At 39.2% G+C, this 21,929-nt stretch overlaps 1 protein-coding gene across 14 annotated transcripts in view; it reads left to right on the top strand.

Moving 5' to 3' along the window:
* DYRK1A (dual specificity tyrosine phosphorylation regulated kinase 1A) overlaps positions 1–21,929 on the top strand; it is a 145,851-nt gene that overhangs the window by 87,571 nt on the left and 36,351 nt on the right. For 6 of the 14 annotated variants that reach the window (XM_067035080.1, XM_067035076.1, XM_059064056.2 and 3 more), the window contains one exon: positions 16,033–16,229. In XM_067035080.1, the coding sequence (XP_066891181.1) occupies positions 16,033–16,229 (197 nt within the window). Of the gene's footprint in view, positions 1–1,551; positions 1,810–2,613; positions 2,746–14,288; positions 14,311–16,032; positions 16,230–21,929 lie in introns of those variants that run through there. The other 8 variants (XM_067035072.1, XM_067035071.1, XM_067035073.1 and 5 more) reach the window with 6 other exon arrangements.

Consider the following 21,929-nt stretch of genomic DNA (forward strand, 5'->3'; position numbering starts at 1 on the left):
TGGAAGAGAAGTGGGAGTTGGTCGGACAGAGTAGCGGAGGGTGCGCCTGGGAGAGCTGGGGCTGGAGCCTGAGGGAGGGCCTGCCAGGGTGAGGCTGTGGGTGGAGGTCGGTCTGGACTGTGGCCCGCTTCCCGGTCTTGTCTTTTTCCACAGGACATTTTTGTGAGCTCTTCACAAGATTCATGGAGGCTGAGAACTGGCTTTTTTAGGAAGGTACTTTTGTAAAGCTTGATGTGAAGTTTATCTGCTTTTCCTAGATTCCTTTTTAAATTCCCCTCTCTTCTGGCCACAGCCATCCAATTGGATGCATCCGTGCTGCATTTATTTTCACTTGGATTCAAGCAGGTGGTACTTGGGAAGGGACATTCTCAAGCAGGGTGCTCTTTCTCAGCCTCCATCTCTTCCCTGCTAGTTCAGTTTATCTTCACTCCTTTGCAAGGGGGGGACCTAGCAGTCTCGTGTTGTAGGAGCTGTTTCTCGTGTCTCTTGAGCACTTCCCACTCCTTCTTTCTTTGAGGCATCCCCTGGTGAGGAGAGTGGACTCTGCAGAGCCTGGGTTGTGTTACCACTGACCAGCCATGAGCATGAGGCCACCACATTACGGCCCCTGTGCAGCTGCTGGACTTCAGTTTCTTTCTGTGTGAAGTGTAGCAGATGCTGTAATGATGCCACCTAATTCTTGGAGCTTTCCTGGATATGAGGCATACTGGAACAAAACTTGGCATGGAAGAAGAGTTTAGTGAATGTTGTTACTATTTTTTACTTTTATTACTTTTTCTTTAGTTGTGAAAAACTATAGACAGAGCATTCTGGTAAAGGGTCATACAAACCTGCTTTATTCTTACTATTACTACTGAGGGCATTTATTCCCTTTGGTTTGGAAAAATGTGCTTGTTTGAGAGGTAAATAATGAAATCTCATTGTTATTTACCTGTTGACTTACTTTTTGACTTCTAGTGAGTTTGAAAGTTTTCCCATATGCTTATTATTGGTTTGTGAGAATTGCATCTTTTGCCTTTTTTCGGGGGGTGGGGGCAGATTTTCATGTTTTTAATTGTATCATTAGAGAGCTTTATATATTTAAGGATATTGTATAACACTTTGGACAGTAACATTTTCCAGACTATTTTCATTTGGCATGGAACTCAGGTGCAAATTTTAAACACTTTTGCACAGTTGATATGGAAGAGGGAAAACTAATGATGAGCTCTAAAATGATGTATTTATTTGCTACATAAATATACTTTTAATGAAGTGTTCCCTTTTAAAATATTATTACATTTTATAACCTCTGTGAACAGTTAACAGTTTGCTCAGTGCTTAACTTTTAAAGTGTCTCTGGTCAGATAAATATCTTGCCTTTGGGGCGTTTTGTCATGGAAAATCCCTGTAAATACACAGTGTTGTAATTGGAATCGCAAGGCCAAATGATTGCCTCATTGGGTAGTTTTCAGTATTACGCTGCAATTCAATATAGGTGCCCAGCTGAGTACTTCACTAGATTTAAAAATATCCTGTATGTTTAACAGCTGTCTAGCTAGAACGAAAAAAGAGTGAGGAGAGGAGTTATGTGTACGGTTCTCCTCTTTTCCGCCTGGGATCAGAGAGGGAAAGAATTTCAAAAGTGTTTTTTTCTTTCTCAGCTGCTGTTGCTGTGCCTGCTTTGGGAGAAGGCAAAGGCAAAGATGAGGGAACGTATGGGGCAGCTTTCTTTCCAAAGAAACTTTATGTGCCTGAAACTTAGTAGCATCTTCAGACACTTGGTAACGTGGCATGGTTGTGGCATAGCTGAAGTGACGGCAGCCTGTGGTAGGTGACATTTCTGCCTGTGTTGTATTCCTAGCCGCCTCTGTGTTCTGATTCTTCTTCCTGGAGGGGAAGGCAGCTAAGCAGGCAGTGTTCAGCTTTTTAATAGCTTCATAATATTTCAGCTTTTAGATGTGTTGTAATATATGGTTTCTCTTCCTTTTGTACTTCCAAGGTTTTGGAAGGCAACTGTAGTGTGTATGGGCCCTAGCAAAGTCATGGTCAAGAGATCTGAAGAAAAATCCTGGAATGGGGTGGGGGAGGGAGCATCTTTGGGTAATTCAGCTTTTATATGTATGAACATATTCATACATTGTGTGTGTGTGTGTATATACGTGTATATACTTTGTGTGTATATATATGTATATATAAGACATTTAAAGGTTTTTTTAGATAAATAGTATTTTACTATGTTTTTGTGTAGATTTTTTTAAAAAGGACATAAATTAGAATCTAACCACCATTTATTAAAATGTATCATTTAAGCTCTAAACAGAGACTTTTGAGCACAGCCTTTCCTTTTCTCTGGCAATGATCTGTGTAACATTTCAAATCCATGGCATTTTACAAAGGAAGGAATACTTTGCGTTTATGTGACTGGACAAGATGATGAACGATCTCATTTCATGTGTGAGGAAACTGACTTATTCGTTACCATGCTGCGTTTGCGCAGGTGTGTTACAGCAAGGGAGAGGAAGTCTTAAATCCTAGTTCAGTGTATTTCTATGTAGCAAGCTTGAACTTTCCTGGTGTATTTCTCATTTTACCGGTTTTGTTAAATGAATATGCTAAATTTGCCTGTTACAGAGGAATCTGAGATACGGAAAGCAGAGCTTCACAAAGGTGATTATGAGCAGCTTGAGATCTACAGTTATCCCATCTGGATGGTTCCAGTGCTTTCCCTTAACTGTCCCACAGATGACTCTGACCTGAGAGGAGGTGAATGAAAGCCCCATCTTCTGACTGAAAATGGGAGGTGGCGTTCATTGAATGCACATGTCACGTTACTGCTGGTTAGGCTGACTTTAACTGTTTGATGCATTGTCAACTACCGCTAACCCTGTCTCAGGTGATTGTATTTGCTAACGCATGAATAAGGGTACATCTTCTGACAAGTACGGCATGAGGGACAGCTGTCTGGTCACTGTTGTCCCTTCTCGTTCGATGAAAGGCACGCTAGACTCTCAGGTCCGGCTTCCCGTCTGATTGAGTGATGATCGTTCCTTAGCTTGCTTGAAAGAATTGTTTCTTGATTTTAACCAGTATAGTTTGTCAGTTTGAATGACTTACATCATTTTTGTAATACTTTCTGTATCTTTATTTATTTATGAAGGTTAAACTTACTGAAGGCCAGATGACTGCAGTGAGCATGTGACTCCTTCAGTTAGACAAGCGTTTAGCATTTACACAAGCGTCCTAGTCAGGACCCCACTTATTTGCTCATTTTCTTCGGTACTAACCTGGATGCCTGATAGAGCAACCAGCACTGTCGTGTGTAGATCTTCTGGATTCTTGAAAATACTTTTATTCTCATAGTGGTAGTAGATTTTTTTCTTTTTTTAGAATCTTGGTCTCCTCTAGCCTGATTAGTTACCTGTTGAATAAATCATGTTATTCTCATACTGTGGCTAGAAAGAAATTTATGTAAATTAGGTCCTATATTTATAGGTGACACTGTTTTTTTACTGAGACACTGATATTGCCAGAAAAGGCTGCTGCAGCAGCTGTTGTCTCATTGCTGTTCCCTTGTGCTGAGAGCTGGATTTTGCTCGTTCAAAAGGCATCTTTTTCTGCCCCTCTGCAGGGCTGTCCGGTGAAACAGCATCTAAAATTAAACTATCAGGAACAAGTTTGCTTTTTGTTTCCCCGAAGCACTGGAGTAGGGTGGGGTGGATGGGTTAGAGGCTATATAACTTTGAAACAGTTATGAGCCAACAAGAATCATGCAGCTACCATCATGAAGATAAACCATTTTTTTCTTGTATTTCCCTCAAACTTAATTTGCCTCAAAAGCATGTTTGTGAGCATTTTGTTCAAGTGGCCATTATTTTGGTTGCTGTGTTAATTGAAGTATGTTGCTTTCTTTAGCATGTAATTTTTCCAGTAAAATTTTGGTTTTAAGTTTTAGAAAAGTTTTGTTGAAGTCATTTACAATCAGTTACCAGTTAATCATACCTAAAATTCAGCGGCTTGTATGCTTAATTTATTGTAACATAATAATCTTTTGTGTTGGCATTTCTAAATCTTCTCCTAATGGCAGATTCTTATTACATAAATTTGTAAATGTCTGTGCTCGTTCTGTACTGCACGGTGAGTTGGTCAGGCAGCAGTTACTTACAGCGTGTCGACTGCATGGTGAGCACTGTTCTGAGTCCTCGGGAGTCAGTAGTTAACAAAGCTGGAGGAGGGCGGGGGGAGTGTACGCTGCAGTAACGTGATTGCCCTGGGAGGCCGACCGGCTTCTCATCGGGATCCGTCACTGAGTAGCTACCGGCCAAGGTAGAAAATCCCTGATCTTCATTTTCTTCAAGTAGTTGGAATTGATCTCTTGAAAGGTTTAATCTCGCTTCTAAAATTTCTCTCCAGACATTGTGTATGTTTACTTGTCTTTTGTTTCAGCCCCACCCCCCATTCCTAAAAATTAAGGGCTCAAAGGCTGCTTGACATCTTGTTTCCTACTAAAGGGGGAAATCTTTTATTTAGGTGGGCTTATTACTGATTAAACATTTTAATTTAATGGACAGTATAAGAAAAAAGGGATTTCTTTTTTTCCACTTGGAATTTTTTCATAGCTGCTGGTCACCCATAAAATAACCAGGTAGTATTATCTGTTTTATTTATTTTTTTCTATTGAAGCATATTTTATAATTTTAGAATATTGGGAGAAATATAAATTTACCCATATTACGTGTTATATATACTATGTATAGTATAATAATTATAGAGTCTGGCAGCTGTATCTTGAGTGATTATTTTAATCCTTTTTGTGTTCCAGATGCTATTATTAAAAATAAGTGCTTGACATTTTACTTCAGCTATAAGAATTTGGTTTGCCTTTAGTAACTGAAAGGGTAAAGGACCATTTACTGTCTTACTTAGGGCTAAGTAAGATTTTCTGTGATCTAGTTGAGGATAATCCATCCATCTTTCCATCCATCCATCCATCCATCCAGTCTTTCTCAGTGGTTGCTTGAGGGCTTACCACATGCATCCTTAATTTATAGTGTCTTATACTCTCGGCATGTGGGCTTCAGTAGTTGTGGCACATAAGCTCAGTAGTTGTGCCTCGCGGGCTCTAGTGCGCAGCGCAGGCTCAGTAGTTGTGGCGTACCGGCTTAGTTGCTCTGCGGCATGTGGAATCTTCTTGGACCAGGGCTCGAACCCATGTCCCCTGCATTGGCAGGCAGATTCTTAACCACTGCGCCACCAGGGAAGGCCTGTTGCTTTGTTTTTAAATTCGCTGATTTTTTTTTTCTTTTTTCCCCTTCCACAGTGTCTAGTCTCCTATTAGGTCCATTTAGTGAATTTTTCACTTCAGTTATTTTTCATTTCTAGAATTTCTTTTTGGTTCCTATTTATATTTTCCATTTATCTGTTAAGATTTGCTGTTTTTTCTTTTATTTTGTCCATAATTTCCTTTATATTTTAAAAGATTTCTAATCTATTTTTTGTCTGCTAATTTCATTATTTCTATCATTTCTGAGTCTATTAATGAGGCATTTTCTTCCTGAATACAGATCTCATTTTCCTGCTTCTTTGTGTGCCTAGTGATTTTTGATTGGATATGGGCGTTAAGAATGCTGGGCTGTTGAGCATCTGGGTTTTGTTGTCCTTTTAAGAAGTGTTGAATTTTGTCCTTGTGGGCGGTTAACTTACTTGTTGATCATCTTGATCCGTTGAGGTTTGTTTCAGTCTCTGTTATGACAAGTGGAAGGCTGCCTTTCATAGGACCAGTATAGCTTTCCTCCTAAAGTGTGGATTTTCTGGGGTCTCTGTTGAATGTCTGTGGTGTTTGTCGGGGTTTCTCCACCCTAAGTGATTTCGAACGGTTACTGTCTCCCAGTCTGGGGCAGGTTCTAGTAGTTGTTCAGCTTTCAGCTCCCTGCCTGTTGCTCTTTGCGTGGCCTCATGGACCTTCGCCTGATGATTGTGCACCTTGGTATTTGGCCGCACAGTCAAGGGCATCCCCAGGTATAGATGAATGGAGCTCCTTCTTTGCATAACTCCCTTATTTCTACTGCCTGCCCCCCAGATTTCAGCCAGCTCAGTAGCCTTGAACTCTCATCTCTATCTCCTCAGTTCAGTAAGACCACTGTGTGTTCTGTTTGGGCTCCCCTCCCTGCACTGTACTCTGGAAGTTGTCTCCAGCTAGAAAGCCAAGGTGATTGTGGGGCTCACCAAGTTTGTTTCCCTTTTCTCGGTGATCACTAGGCACACAAAGAAGTTGTTCTGTGCGGCCTATTGTCCAGGGTCTGAAAACAGTCATTTCATCTGTTTTGACCAGTTTCTTAGTGGTTTGTTGTGAATGAGGTAGTTCGGTACCAGGTGCTCTAAAATGGTCAGAAGTGGAAGTCTGATATTATAGGCTTTAAAGAGAAATATTTTTATTCCTATACTATTGTTATTCTTAACAATTTAATGCACAGATTTACTTAACATCTCATTGATAAACTCGAGCATTTGTTTAGGTCTTATATGAGCAATTTCATCCTGTTTGTAGACAATTGAATATGCTGTTTTGGCGCGCGCGTGTGTGTGTGTGTGTGTGTGTGTGTGTGTATACACGTACACATGCATTCTGTGGTGATACATATTGGCCACTAACTAGAGGGTAATAAGAAATCAGTTCATTTGTTCTTAAAATTAGATAATTTATAGAATCATAACATAGTTTCACCTTAATGTGTATTTATTTAACACCTGTGGAGGCAGGCACTGTCATATGTGCTTGGGATGTAAAGGTGAGTAAGAGAAATTGACTGTCAGCAATAGATGTAGCCTGTGCTGTGATTAGACTGTTCTTTATGTCTGGCATGAGCCCCCATTTTATTTATTTATTTATATATTTTTAATTTTTATTTTTGGCTGTATTGGGTCTTTGTTGCTGCGCGCGGGCTTTCTCTAGTTGCAGCGAGCAGGGGCTCCTCTTCGTTGCGGTGCGTGGGCTTCTCATTTTGGTGGCTTCTCTTGTTGTGGAGCACGGGCTGTAGGTGCACAGGCTTCAGTAGTTGCGGCACGCGGGCTCTAGAGCGCAGGCTCAGTAGTTGTGGCGCACGGGTTTAGCCGCTCCGCAGCATGTGGGATTTTACCGGACCAGGGCTCGAACCCACGTCCCCTGCATTGGCAGGCAGATTCTTAACCACTGTGCCACCAGGGAAGCCCCGAGCCCCCATTTTAAAAGTACTTCTTTCATCCTCACCCCCTTCAGCTTTCTCCGTCCCTTTTTGAACCATTTCTTCACGTTTAAACATTCCTGATGGATTCAGTTCATTCTTTCACTGAACAAATATTTATTGAATGCAGGCCACGTCCCAGGCACTGTTCTTAGTACTAATGATATCTTACTCGTGAACTTCCATTCAATTACCCTCTTAATGTGTATTTTTCTTTCCAGCCATCATTAAAAGTGCAACTGGCTACTCCTTTAACGTTTTTCTTCTCTTTTGCTATGGGTGCGTCTTGTTGCTAGAGACCTCGCAGATTTCTTCCCACTTAAGCTTGGTTGCCTTTCTGTGATTTCTTAGGGGATTCTGTCTCAGAAACTTAGCCTCATAAAAGTTTCTGCATTTGAATGTCTTAGTTTTAATTAACTTGAATTATTTTCATTTATTTTTGTTCTTTAATATTGTTCTGTCTCTTTAAAATCTAATGTGGATTAATACTATCACAAGCATGGTCTCCTATCAGTATATTAATTTAAAAAAATTCAAGTTAGCTACAAGTGGCGCTACATGGGGGTCTCATATCAGAGATAAATGATTGTTATTTTCACTCAGGGTCTTCTCCCAGGCTTTTCTGTCTGCTATTTCCTCTGTGTCTACTTCTGCCTCTGTCTTGCCGTCTCTCAATCTCTGAGATCCGTTCATGGAATGTTTCTCTCTAGAATCAATGCTAATCTCTACTAGTGTTATGGTCTCTAGTTGTTAAAGTTTCTTTTTAGAACATAGTGAGGAAGCTGCTTCATTTTTTAATAAACTATTTACCAACAACATTTTTATGAACTTGTAAAATTTATGAAGATATGGTTATGGTAAAAAAGATCCATAGAGTTCAGAAGGATATAAAAAATGAAGACAGGACCTTACATGCATACTTTTCACTTGCCTTTTATACTATTTGGCAGCAATTTAAAATATTACATTGGAGTTGCACTCCAAGAAATGATTTTGAAGCAGAAACTAACCCACCATTGTAAAGCAATTATACTCCAATAAAGATGTTTTTTAAAAAAGGGATAATTTTGAATTAAGTTTTATAAGTTTATCATTAAATTAAAATATCTGCTGTTGCAACATGTATTTATGATACATTCTTGGGCTAAAATACTATTTTTAATTTAGTTGAATAAGGGTTATATATAGTATGGCAGATACAGGTTAAACCATATGAAGTTGCTGTTTTGTAGGCCAGAGGAGGTCTAATATCAGCAATTTCATGTAGTTCAACCTAATTCTTTATCATCATCTCTGTTATAGGATGAACTGAGTCTTTTTCCTCATTAACATTTAGATTTAAAAAGGAAGATGGAAACTTTAGAAAGAATAAAAACCATGGTGATTTGCTTAATTATGAAATCAGGTTGACAAGAATTCCCATGTTAGTTTGTCTTCTTGGAGTCTTGTAATAGGAGAGAAATGAATGAATGAATGAATACCTTAAATACTTTCTGGAATTGTGGGAGGAAACTAAACTTGAGTCTCTTTCTGGATTTCACACGCAACAGTTGAGCTAAGAAAGGAGACAGTGAGCGTGTGGCAGACACCACCTATATACCAGGCCTTAGTGCTAGAAGCGTAATCTTTCTTTCACTTCACCAAATAACTGGCAATGTTACTAAGTAGTTATAATAGACTTTATAGTAAACAGATGGTGTAGTAAATAGCTTTAAAAATAATCCCACAGGGACTTCCTTGGTGGCGCAGTGGTTAAGTATCTGCCTGCCAATGCAGGGGACACAGGTTCGAGCCCTGTTCCTGGAAGATCCTACAGGCCACGGAGCAACTAAGCCCGTGCACCACAACTGCTGAACCTCTGTGTCTGGACTATTGACTCCCATGCGCCTAGAGCCTGTTCTCCGCAGCAAGAGAAGACACCACAATGAGAAGCCCGTGCACCACAACAAAGAGTAGCCCCCGCTCGCCGCAGCTAGAGAAAGCCCACACTCAGCAGCGAAGACCCAGTGCAGCTAATAAAAAATCCCACAAGTGAAAAACATAGTTATTTCTTGTTGACCCACATTTAGATTACCTACAGCAAATTTTAAAGGAAAATCAGATTCTTTGTCACCTACCATACCACTCTTAGGATGGGAATTTAGTCTTAAAAAAAAAAACCAAAAACCCACAAACCCCAAAATGTGGGGGGAAAAGCCTTACGGTGTATTGTGTAGTCAGAATATAGCCTCTTTGTGGACTCTCTGCTACTTGCATTAGTTGGAAGACAGCTTTCTTAAGATGAGCAGTTAAATTTTTTTAGATGTTATTCAAAGCAGCATTGGCATTATCTGGTGGCTTGTTAGACTCTCAAGCCCTACTCTAGATCTACTGAGTCAGTCTGCAGTTTTATTTTTTTTTTTAATTTATTATTTTTATTTATTTACTTTTTTGTGGTACGCAGGCCTCTCACTGCTGTGGCCTCTCCGGGGGCGGAGCGTAAGCTCTGGACATGCAGGCTCAGTGGCCATGGCTCACGGGCCCAGCCGCTCCGCGGCATGTGGGATCTTCCCGGACCGGGGCACGAACCCGTATCCCCTGCATCGGCAGGCGGACTCTCAACCACTGCGCCACCAGGGAAAGCCCAGTCTGCAGTTTTAACAAGATTCAAAGGCGATTTGTAAGCATGTTAAAGTTTGAGACTGTTATAGATCATGGGTAGCATTGTCACCCCCACAAAACAACGCCTTACTTACCCCTCAGTGAGTGCTTGTTGAATTCAGTGCATGTAATTGACTAGATGTAGATTCGGAAAATGAAACAAGTATTTTAGGAGAATAGTTGTTAACAGTAATAATGAAGTAGCAGCTGTCCAGTTCATTGTATTTCTTTCCTGGCTGTCTGGAGATCAAAACGTTATTGATCCGTCACCCAAAACGTATTCTTAGTCTGATCCTACTCATGCTGGATGATTAGTCACTGTCTTGTGGCCGTGTGTTTGTGGTGTGTGTGTGTGTGTGTGTGTGTGTGTGTGTGTGTGTACATACACAAGGCAACAATAGTATACAAACTAAAGGAGTAATTAGATTTTGGTGAGTCAAAGATATATAATCCATATTGTAATGTATAAGATAACTTAAAAAAAATAATCTGCGTGCAAGGAGGGCATATAAAGTTTAATCCAGCAGAAGGTAAGAAAGGAACATAAAACAGTTGGAATAAGTATAGAAAGGTTATTAGTGTTCATACCTGAATTAAACCCAACTACATACTGTTTAACAAGAAACAAACCTAAAATATAAGGAAACAAAGGTTGAAAGTAAAAGGATGAACAAAAGACATATCATGCAAAGATTAAGAGGTAGGCTTGGTGTAGTCATGCTAATGTCAGACAAGGTGAAAAGCATTATTGGAAACAAACGGGCAGTTTATAATGATAAAAGGTCTTATTCATCAGGAAGGTATAAAAACTTTCAATTTATGTAATGCAGTACATAACCTAAATGGGAGATTTTAATATACCTCTCTGGCTAACCGATGGAATAAGATAAGTACAGAAATAGAAAATACAAGTAAAAGAGGAATACTTAATAAAATTAATAAACCTTTGATTAGACTGATCACAAGCAGAAAAGAGAAGGACTTTTTAACCAATCTTGGGTGTAGGGGCTGTCACTACAGTTATATCTACATTGATTGAAAAGCTTATAAGAGAGGATATTATGAAGAAGTTGATAACAATGCATTTGAAATTTAGACGAAGTAAACATAGTATTGGAAACATATAGCCTACCAAAACAGACACACCAGAAACTGTAAAATCTGAATAGTCATATTTAAGATTTTTTTTTTTTTTTGCGGTACGCGGGCCTCTCGCTGCTGTGGCCTCTCCCGCTGCGGAGCACAGGCTCCGGACGCGCAGGCTCAGCGGCCACGGCTCACGGGCCCAGCCGCTCCGCGGCATGTGGGATCCTCCCGGACCGGGGCATGAACCCGTGTCCCCTGCATCGGCAGGCGGACTCTCAACCACTACGCCACCAGGGAAGCCCTGAATAGTCATATTTAAGAAATTTAATTGAAAAACCTACCCACAAAGAAAACTGCACGTCCAGATGATGTCACCAGTGAATTTACTACAAAAGGATAATCATGACCAAATTGTATTTCAGGAATGCCACAGTTGATTTAACATTCATAAACCAATCAGTGTATTTCACCACATTAACCAAGTAAATAAGAAAACGCATGTCATTTCAGTGGAGTTCAGAAAAAGCATTTAATAAAATTCAGCATCAGTTCATGAGAAAAAGGTTTTAGCAAACCGGGGCCAGAAGGGAACTTCGTTAACCTGATAGTGGTTTTCAGTTAAATACCTAGAGCAACCACAATACTGGAGAAATATAGAAAGCTTTCCTTCTGAGATTGGGCATAAGACAGCAGAACCTGTACCTCCTCCTCTAATCACCACTGTACTGAAGGTGGCAGCAAGTAGAAAAAGGCAAAGTGAAGAATTAAGATTGGGAAGGGGGAAAAAAAGACTGTTCAAGTGCCCAGTTGTGCTAGTAGCTACTTACTAAACAGTGCAGATAAATCCATCATTGCAGAACTTTCTGTTGGACAGCGCTGTTCCAGACAATGCAGTTTCAGCCAAAATCCCAGCATGCGTTTGTCTTGGTGAATTTGATGAGCTAATTCTAAAACATAGACACAGAGAGGGCTAAGAATAGCCAAAACATTCTTGTAGAAAAAAAAATTCTTTACTACATATTAAAACTTCTGAAGCTATCATAATTTAGACAATATTTGGTTCTTAGACAAAGGTGTAAGAAATCTAGGTAAGTCTTTATCCGGCATAACAGAATAAAGAATCCCAAAACAGATCCAAGTATGTATGAGTATGTGATTTTTGATAAAGTTGACATTACAGGGCATTGGGGAACGTTTCTTTTTAATAATTGGTTCTGGGTTAATTGGATGTCCATTTTGGGGGGAAATGAAACTTGATTGCTATTGAAAACACACAGATCCAAGAACACTGCCCGTCTTTAGATGTGAATGGTAAAACCCAACTTCTGGAAGATAACAGAATTTCTTCATGACTTTGGTATAAAGGAAAGATTTCTTAAACAGACACCAAAAGTACTAATTTTAAACCAAAAGTTGGTAACATTAAGAGATTGTGTTCGTCAAAAAATACCATTAAGGGACTTCCCTGGTGGTGCAGTGATTAAGAATCCGCCTGCCAATGCAGAGGACATGGGTTTGAGCCCTGATCCAGGAAGATCCCACGTGCTGCAGAGCAACTAAGCCCGCAAGCCACAACTGCTGAGCCCGTGAGCCACAACTGCTGAAGCCCATGCTCTGCAACAAGAGAAGCCACCACAATGAGAAGCCCATGCACCGCAACGAAGAGTAGCCCCTGCTTGCTGCAACTAGAGAAAGCCCGTGCACAGCAATGAAGACCCAAAGCAGCCGAAAAATAAATAAAATAAATTAGTTAATTTAAGAAATACCATTAAGAGAGTGACAGTGTAAACCATCTATAACCAATAAGGGGCTTAATATCCAAAATATGTTTAAAAAATCTAATTTTTTTAGGTTTTAGATATTTGTGAGAAAAATCTTGATAGAAAAATTGAAAAACAGTCTGAATGGGCATTTCACCTAAGTGGATACCCAAGTGGCTGATAAATGAAAAGATGCTCATAGTCATGAGGAAAATACACATTAAAATGACAGTGGAGTACACACCTCCTGTAGTGGCTGAAGTTAGAAATACTGATGATTCCAAGTGTTGGTGAAGGAACGGAGCACAGGGAATTTCATAAACTACTAGGGGAAAAAATAGATTAAACAAAAAACTGGAAAAAAAGCCAACAGAACAGCATCTCTGTATATACCGAAAATCATTTAAGAATCTTCCTAGTGGCAGTATGCGTAATAGCTCTGAACTGGAAATCATCCCATGTCAATCAAAAGTAGGGTGGATAAAGTGATGATGATAATGAACAAGCTACAGTTCATAAGCCTAACATTAAGCAAACAGATTCATTTATATAAAGTTAAAACTAATTTGGTTTTGGAGGTCAAGATACTAGTAACTTTTGGGGATGAGGGAGTTAGGTATTGATTGGGAGGGGTCATAGAGTGATGGGGGGGTTTCTGGAATGATGGCAGGTTTTATTTTTCTTGTCCTACAGGTTGAATTGATGATTATTTAAGCTATATACTAATGACTTTTTTCTATATATTATAACAAATAAGTTTAAACACAATATGTAATAATGACATTGATGATAGAAACAGAAGCTCATATTTTTTTAAAAGTGCATGTTATATACCAGGTTCTATTCTGCATGTCAACTTGTGGTATCTCGTTTAAACTTTATAACAATCCTAAAGGAACGGGGTTAGTGTAATAATACCTCTGCTATAGGTAGGGAAAATAGGACCCAGAATGTTTAAGTCATTTGCCATTCAGAGCCTTAGTCTTTTTACTATTTATTTATAAGAGTTACTTACAGATCAAGGACCCCAATTCTTTTCATATACATTTATATTTATATTCCTTCCCAGTCTTGTGTTTTTAACATGCAGATTTCTCACACACACACACACACACACACACACACACACACACACACAGAGTTATTTGACAGGTTTCCAATTTTTTGCTGTTGTAAACAATACCGAGATAAACATTCTTCCCTTACTGTTTGTGTGCACATCTATTATTTCCTTAGGATAATTTTTTTTTTTCACTGAACAAAGTCACTCTATGGAATTGGATTAACTGAATGTATTTTTTAATTATGAATAATGAAATGTTTAGAGAAGTTATCCCATCTGTCATCGCAGGAACACTGTGCTTATCCAGCAGATGTTTAATTTTCTTTTCTTTTTTTTTGCGGTACGCGGGCCTCTCACTGTCGCAGCCTCTCCCGTTGTGGAGCACAGGCTCCGGACACACAGGCTCAGCGACCATGGCTCACGGGCCCAGCCGCTCCGCGGCATGTGGGATTCTCCTGGACCGGGGCACGAACCCGTATCCCCTGCATCGGCAGGCGGACTCTCAACCACTGCGCCACCAGGGAAGCCCATCCAGCAGATATTTATGAATCATGTACTCTGGGTCAGTAAGAACCGCACGCTGTAATGGAGGGAGATAGAAGCTAAGGTCTAAAAGCAACGCTAAGTAGGGGGTGAAGACTTGAGATTTGCACCTTAGAAAGGTCACTGTAGGCATCTTATTGAAGAACTGTGGAGTTGCACATGGGCAAAGTAAAGATAAATAAAATAGATTCTATTAGGAATCTATTTTAGTCATCTAAGTGAGGCATGGGGTAATGGAAATGAAAAGAGGAGATTGTGTTTGAGCGTTCTATGGGAAGTAGAATCAGTGAGATCGGGCTGCCATTTGCACGAGGCCGTCTGTGGAGGAAAAGAACTCGAACGTGACTCAGAGCTTTGATTCTGGTTGACTGGGTAGAAGACAGTGGCATAGTGGCGTTTGCTGTATAGGATATAAAAGTGGAACTTCTATTTTGGGGGGCGGAATTGAGCTTTGTTCTCTTTAGTTTGCAGAATCTATGCAACATTCAGGTAGAGATTGTATGCTCCAGAAGAAGGGTACTCACGCCATCTTCCTTCCCATCTACTGTACTGTGCATTACAGTACAGTAATTGCAGTTGATATTAAGCCATCTACTAATTGCTGGAGCCGTTCTGAGTACTTTACGGGTATTAAAGCACTTAACCTTCACCACAGCTGTTTGAGGTAGATTTTATTACCATTATCAGGAAATTAGGTGTGCAAGGCCACACAGCTGGTAAGTGTGAAGCTGAAATTTCAAACTGCAGCAGCCTGGCTAAGAATCTGTGGTCTTCACTTTGGGGCCAGCGCTGTTGTGTGTTTCAAAACAAGCTGACTTTAGAAAAAGTACTCTGGTGCTGAACAGTGTGGTGTGTTGTGTGGTTTACTCAGGAAGACAGGCACATGTATTCTGGGCCAGTGTTGGTTGACCAGGGTTTTGTGCTTTGTTTTCTGGCTTTAGTCTGTGATTGCAAATTTGCAGATTTGGTTGAATATAAGAAGAAAAGTCTTTTTCTTTTCCTAAAGAAAAATTAACTTTTATTAGCTAGCTACCAAGTACTTTTAGGACGAAAATGTTAATTTTCCATTTCTACTGTGAAAATCATGACCATGGTCCCAGCTTACCCGTGGGATAATTGATTGTTCGTTTTTGTGGCAAGCTTGCCTGGTCTAGCTTCTCTTAGGACTGTGTCAGAAGAGTCCAGAGGAATACAGCAGCCTGTGAATTTGTTTCCATGTATTGTGTGCTCAACTTTTAATTACCTGTGTCAGTGGTGAGCACCATTAGGACAAATTTTTCACCTGGTTTGGGGGATGCTAGGGCTATCGATTGCCGTACACCTGACAGGTACAAAGCAACATCTCAGCAGTTTTCCTTTGAATTGATTTCTAAAGAGCTGATCCATTGGACAGGCCCTTTGCAGGAATTCAGAGATTACTTTTGCAGCTTATGGTTCTCAATTGATGAAAATCTCATATGTAAAAATAAGTGTGGAAGGTTATTGCCATTGCTTTACAAAAGATTTACTTAAGATTTTCTCTTAAAACAGACTTTTAGATATTCATTTTAATCACTATTATATTTTATACCATTTATTATACAACATTTGTATTGTCATACTCTTGTTCGCAGTTTTTAAAGGTTTTTAATATTATTGAACATCCTGAAGTCCTTATTTAAAGAACTATCAGATAAGTCAAAAGATACAAACATTAGGATATGAATGCATCCTTTAAACCTCACTTATTGTCTTCTTGTAGGAGGAGAGACTTCAGCATGCAAACCTTCATCTGTTCGGCTTGCACCGTCATTTTCATTCCATGCTGCTGGCCTTCAGATGGCTGGACAGATGCCCCATTCACATCAGTACAGTGACCGTCGCCAGCCAAACATAAGTGACCAACAGGTTTCTGCCTTATCTTATTCTGACCAGATTCAGCAACCTCTAACTAACCAGGTAAGTTTATGACGTATCAGAAATGATTTGTTGGAATGGTAATTTATTCATTAAAATGGTAAAATAGTAAATAGGCAGAATGCCTTAATGGTTTTCAGTTTACGTGTCACATGGGATTCCGGGTTGACAGAATATGATGTTAAGGAGTTTGTGTGTTTTTTGGTTTTTTTGTTTTTTTTCTGTATTTCACTTTAATTAGAAAAACTCTTATAAACATAATCACATTCTCTCATTCTGTGATGGGGGAAAAGTTACTTCCAAAGAATATTAGTTAAAATAAAAAAACTTAAACCTTATTTTTATGGGAAGGCGGTTAAGTAGAAAAATATGTTCTAGGAAAACAAGTCAGATTCCATTATAGGAAACTTAAAGAGGTGATTTTACCCTGTTATAAACTACTTTAGTACACATTTATAAAAATAAATATGAAACTCCTTAAAATTAAAAAGAAAAAAATGTAAATTAACCATGCTGCTCATTCTAATATTCAGACTAGAGATTCAGCAGTTTTCCATAAGATGGATAGTGTAAAGTGAATAAATGCTGAAATCTCTTGATATACATACACATACATGTGTGTATGTGTGTGTATTTTTAATATCTTCCTGAATTAACTGTGTCCACTATGTTGATTTTTGATTTCGGGAGTTTTTTTTTTTTTTTTTTTTTTTTACTGGCTATAGTTGTGGTAAAGTTTCTTTCTCCACTGAGGCTGTGTGTGATGAGTGCTGAAAATGGCTGTTTTTCCATATACTCAGGAGTTTGGTTTGTCACTGTTCAGGTCTTTCAATACGAACAAAAACTTAGAAAATTTCAAAGTATTTCCTACACTGGATTATTTGAAGGCAATGTGTGTTCTCTAATTCAATAATACTTGGTTTTAATGAACTATTGGCTACAGTTAAGTAACATTATTTGAGGATACCCTTGTATGTATTATAATAAGATCTTGTGAATAGTTGAACTGACTTTACATTTATAAAATTATATAGCATGTGAATAATATTCATAGTTAAATAGTAAGATAAATTATGACAGGACATAAGAATTTGTTTTATGCAGTAAATGGAGAAGTTGTATGTTTGAGAATTGGAGCGAGCAGTTGGCCAGAATTGGAAAGTGTTTCATTGTGTTCCAGAAGAAAATTCTCTGGACATCCAAAAAGTGGTAATAGCACAGTCTTTGCACTGTACTTTTAAGAAACAAAGTATGTTTGGATTCATTTTCCCGCTTGTTCAAAAGCAGCCTATCAGGTAGGGTGTCTGTTTTTAGTCTGTTTTTACAGCTGAAGGGACTGAGCTCCCATTTGTGACTTCTCCAAGTATGGAGGCAGTAGACTCTGGGGCCCAGTCCAGGCTTCTTTCTTCTTAGACACAGTGCTTTTTCAGTTCTAACACCCGGCATCCAAGGAGGGCTAGGAAAAAAACATCCAGTCCTTTCAAGTTATTTTGTGTTTGTATTATTGTAGTAGGTAATTTAGTTAGCAAAGTACCTATTTTTAGATACAACTAACATCTTATTTGAGGGTGATTTTCAAATAAGAGATAAGTTACTTAGTATTTCCGTTGTAAGCTGTAAAATATTTTTAAAGATTTATATGATGTAAAAAGACTATCTTTTAAGTAATAGTATTCAGCCAGATACTTCTGCCAAAGTCCAGGAATTTTGGAACCTACTAAGGCAGATTAAAAGCTTACTTATAACTGAAGTGTAAAGCACTGAAAGTCTGCCCTGGTGTGGTGTGGCCTGCCGGTCAGAAGACATGGGCTCCAGGTCTTGACTCACGATCTGCTTGTGTGACTTGAGTCAGGTCACATGGACCCTTCTCTCTATTCCTTGAATGTAAGATTGGGACCTTAGACTAGACCCTCCAGAAGAGTACTTTCTAGCTCTAAACTTCTGTAATTTCATTATTCAGTTTCCATAATCATCCTATCAGTGCCTTTTAAGTCAGGTGTATTGTACAAGTAAGTTGAAAGGAGAAAACCTTTTATTTCTGGTAGTTAATCTTTCTTGTGTGAGTGTGTTTCATGTGAGTTTAAATACAGTTTTGTTCAAAAGATAAATGCAGTAAAGGTAAATGTAGAAAAGTAGGATTGATACTCAGAATGCTGAGTCTCTCTGGGCTGCTAACAGTTTTCACAGTACCTTTCATGGTTCTTAAGCTATGTACTCTGGATGTGTGTTACATATGCTATTCAGCTTTATTAATAGCCCTCAAAATAGCAAGAATGGCAGGACGTGGTGTTTGTCATTCTCCACTATATATATGAAAATATGAGGTAAACATAAAATGGAATAGGTATTATTGAACTAGAAAATAAAGTCCTGGTACCTAACACTATGGAATCTTTTCAAGAAAAAAAGATGGTTTTAGCTCTTGTAACTTCTCTAAGCAGGAGGTGTGAACTACTGCCTTATTTGTTTTTTTTCCTTTTCTTTCTCTCTTTTTTTTTTTTTTGGCTTTGTGATCTGTGTCGTCATCACACAAAAAGGTCAAGAGATAGGAGCGTTGGGGATGTGACTTTTTTTTTTTTTTTTTGGCCCCCGGAGCCTTAAGGCTGAGGCGGCAGGAGAACAGCTCAACAACTTTGCCTTCTCAGCGAGGGCGTTGGGGGCTGTGTGGAGGCCGTGGTGGGACTGGCTACCTGCAGTGGCTCAGGGAACCCATGGGTCCTCTGAACACTGTGGGACTTCCACCCGGCTGTGCAAGTGCAAGAGGGAGCTTGCTACATTACATTGTCCTGACTGTGTGACCATAAGAAGTTGGAAGCGGGCAGAGTGTCAAATGCTTAGGGCTGGCTTGAGTCTTAGTATGTAGATTTGTAACTGAGTGTGTATTTGGACAAGTTAATTTTCTAATTCTGGATTGGTGCTTATGGCACCACAATAATGAAGAACAGAAAGTGTGGTGAAAGTTTGTGAAGAAAGAGTTGTTTAGTTTGTTGAAATTAATTCGTTCTTTCCATATATTTTGAGTGCCTATAGCCTGCACAAGGCACTATTTGAAGCACTGAAATACAGCCTGATCTAAAGGCCAGCTTTTTGTGGGTGGAATTCATCTGGTTTATATATACAGATGCCCCTGAAATAGTAACTTCTGTTGCCAGAAGAGTATAAGAAAAGTAATGTATTTAGAATTAGCTACTTGATTTGGCCTTTTAGGTAGCTTGGCTAATTGTGGAAGAGGTCAGCAATACTGTGGGACATGCCAAGGCCATGACACACACTCATATATTGACTGCAGAAAAAGATTGTTAGTCAGAATTACATTCATATCCAATTTCGTGCATGTTCTATATACACTTAATTTTTTTTTTTGAATTGTGGGATTTTGGTGTTTTAAGCGAGCATAATTACTCATGGAAAGATGTAGTCACTAGTCACATTTTTTCCAATGTTTGAAATACCAGTGGAATTGTAAGTGGGCAAGTTAAAGCATATTTACAGTTTTGAACATAATTAATTTTAATACATTCATGTTTATTTTATTGGTATTTATTATGCATGACTCAATTATTTTGTCCAACCAGTAGCCTAAAAATGATTCAACAAGAGGATAGACTAGAGACCTAAAATTAACAGGGAGCTCCTGGCCCAGTGCTGTGGTTCAGATCATAGGCTTAGGTGGGAGACTGCCTCAGTTCTCATCTCTGTTATTTACTGGCTCTAGGACCTTGGTCAAGTAACTTTACATCAGACTCAGATTTCTCATTTGTAAAATAGTGACAGGAACTTACGTTACTTATTCTCATGAGATTGTTGAGAGGATTACCTGAGAGAGTAAAAATCTACATACTCAAAGCATAGTGTATAGCAAATATCTGCTGCCGTAATTATTATTTTATTATTAACTACTTAAGTAATTCAGTTGTTTCTAGCAATAGTTAACACCTTCTATCAATTCTTGTGACAAAGGTAAAGAAGTATTTCACTGGTTCAGATTTCATGAAACCTCAGAGTGAGGCTATACTCCAATAGTCCAAGAAGGGTCTTGCCAAGTACGTTACCTGCTGGAAAACGGTCAGGGTCTTAAAAAATAGAAAAAGGAAGTACATTAAGGGAAACCTCTTTCATTACCTTAAATGCTTACAGCATTCGTTCACATAAAAGTATTTGACATGCTTATTACTGATATTGTCTATTCATTAAATTAAGTCTCCAAGGATAGGTATAAGAACCAAATATTCTGTGAACCTAAGTGTACCTGTTCATATTTAGAAAAATAAAACTATATATATTTAATAAATTAATTCAGATGATCTTATTAAGTCTTACTATACTTTCAGACATAGTTATAATCATTGAAGGGTTTTTTTCACTTAAACCTTATTTGGAACTTTAAGAAGGAGAGGATCATGGGAAGAGATAATAATTATTAACTTAATACAGTAATTCAGTGAATTTACCATCCGGATAACAATTTTTAGAGTTTGAGTATAGATTCAGAAGAAACTAATGTTAATACCGGTTTAAGAGAAAATGCAGGGTCGGAACAGTTCTCGGAGCTGAGTTGCTGTTCCCAGGTTATAATCCTCAAATTTGGCTCAAATTTCCACTTCTTTCATAGAACAGAGAGAGAGAGAGAGAGGAGAGAGAGAACAGCTAGGTAACTGCTGTGATCACACCATCTTTTCATACCACAGGGATGGGGATTCTTTTCTGTTCTGTCCTTACAACCCTTCTGTCTTCTCTTTTTGTTACTGTGGGTTAACTTGGTTAATTTTCCCAAGACTCCAGACATTTCTGAGAGGCTTTAGTATGATGTCTTTTCTGTCTCTCTGCCCCTCAGATTGACTGACCACAGTGCCTTTGGAAGGGGCTGCATCAGGGGCTTCTGGTTCAGTTGTCTTGCTGGTGTAAATGTCCGCAGGAGAGCTAGATAGGAGCCCAGGGATGGATGACTAGCGGTAGTGACTGAAGGTACCTTGATGTCATTAATTGGTTTGGAAGGATCTGTTGGTTGCAAGAAGCCCCTCTGGGAACTCCTTTGCTGAGGCTCGAGGAGTGAGGCGAGAACAGCCATCCAGGGTCATTAGTGTGCTAGTTGCAGCATTCCTGGGCGTATTTATGTTTGGAGGACGTTTGTGTGTCCTGCTTTATCCCCCGTCTAGCAGGAAGCTCACAGTTGAACCCTGACTGCTTAATTGGACGTTGAAAGAGACATGGGTTAGTTTTGGGGTGGGAGTATGGTTGAAATGAGTGTTCTAAAAGGAAGTTTCATTAGCTTTAAGGTGTTCTCTGGAACTTCTTTGTGGTCAGCTCCTAGTGTAATCATAGGTAGGGATATTGGTATTATGGCTTCACTTGTTTATTCAACAAGTATTTATTAAATACCTACTGTGTTTCAGGCACTGTGCCTGCTACGTTTTAGGCAAAGGGAATACAACATTGAAGAAAAGAATCCCTGCCCCATATGGAGTTGTCCTTGTAGTGGAAGGAGGAGGAGAAAAAACTAAAACCGGTAAATGAGTGAATGTTTACCAGTATGTCAGGTGCTGAAAAGTGCTGCTGGCTGGGGGCGCAGGGAACGTGGAGGGTGAGGTCGGCTGTGTTTAGGTGGAGGGTGTGTTTTACTCAGTCACGTTAGGGAAGTGAATGGAGAGTTCAGCCTCGCTTACAGGCAGATGTCGGTCAGAGGGCAGGGTCTGGGGGTGTTAGGAGCTGCAGTTCTGAGCACCAAGCTCCATCTCTGCTCCT

This window comes from Kogia breviceps, chromosome 5 (genome assembly GCF_026419965.1).
Source record: "Kogia breviceps isolate mKogBre1 chromosome 5, mKogBre1 haplotype 1, whole genome shotgun sequence".
NCBI lineage: Eukaryota > Metazoa > Chordata > Mammalia > Artiodactyla > Physeteridae > Kogia > Kogia breviceps.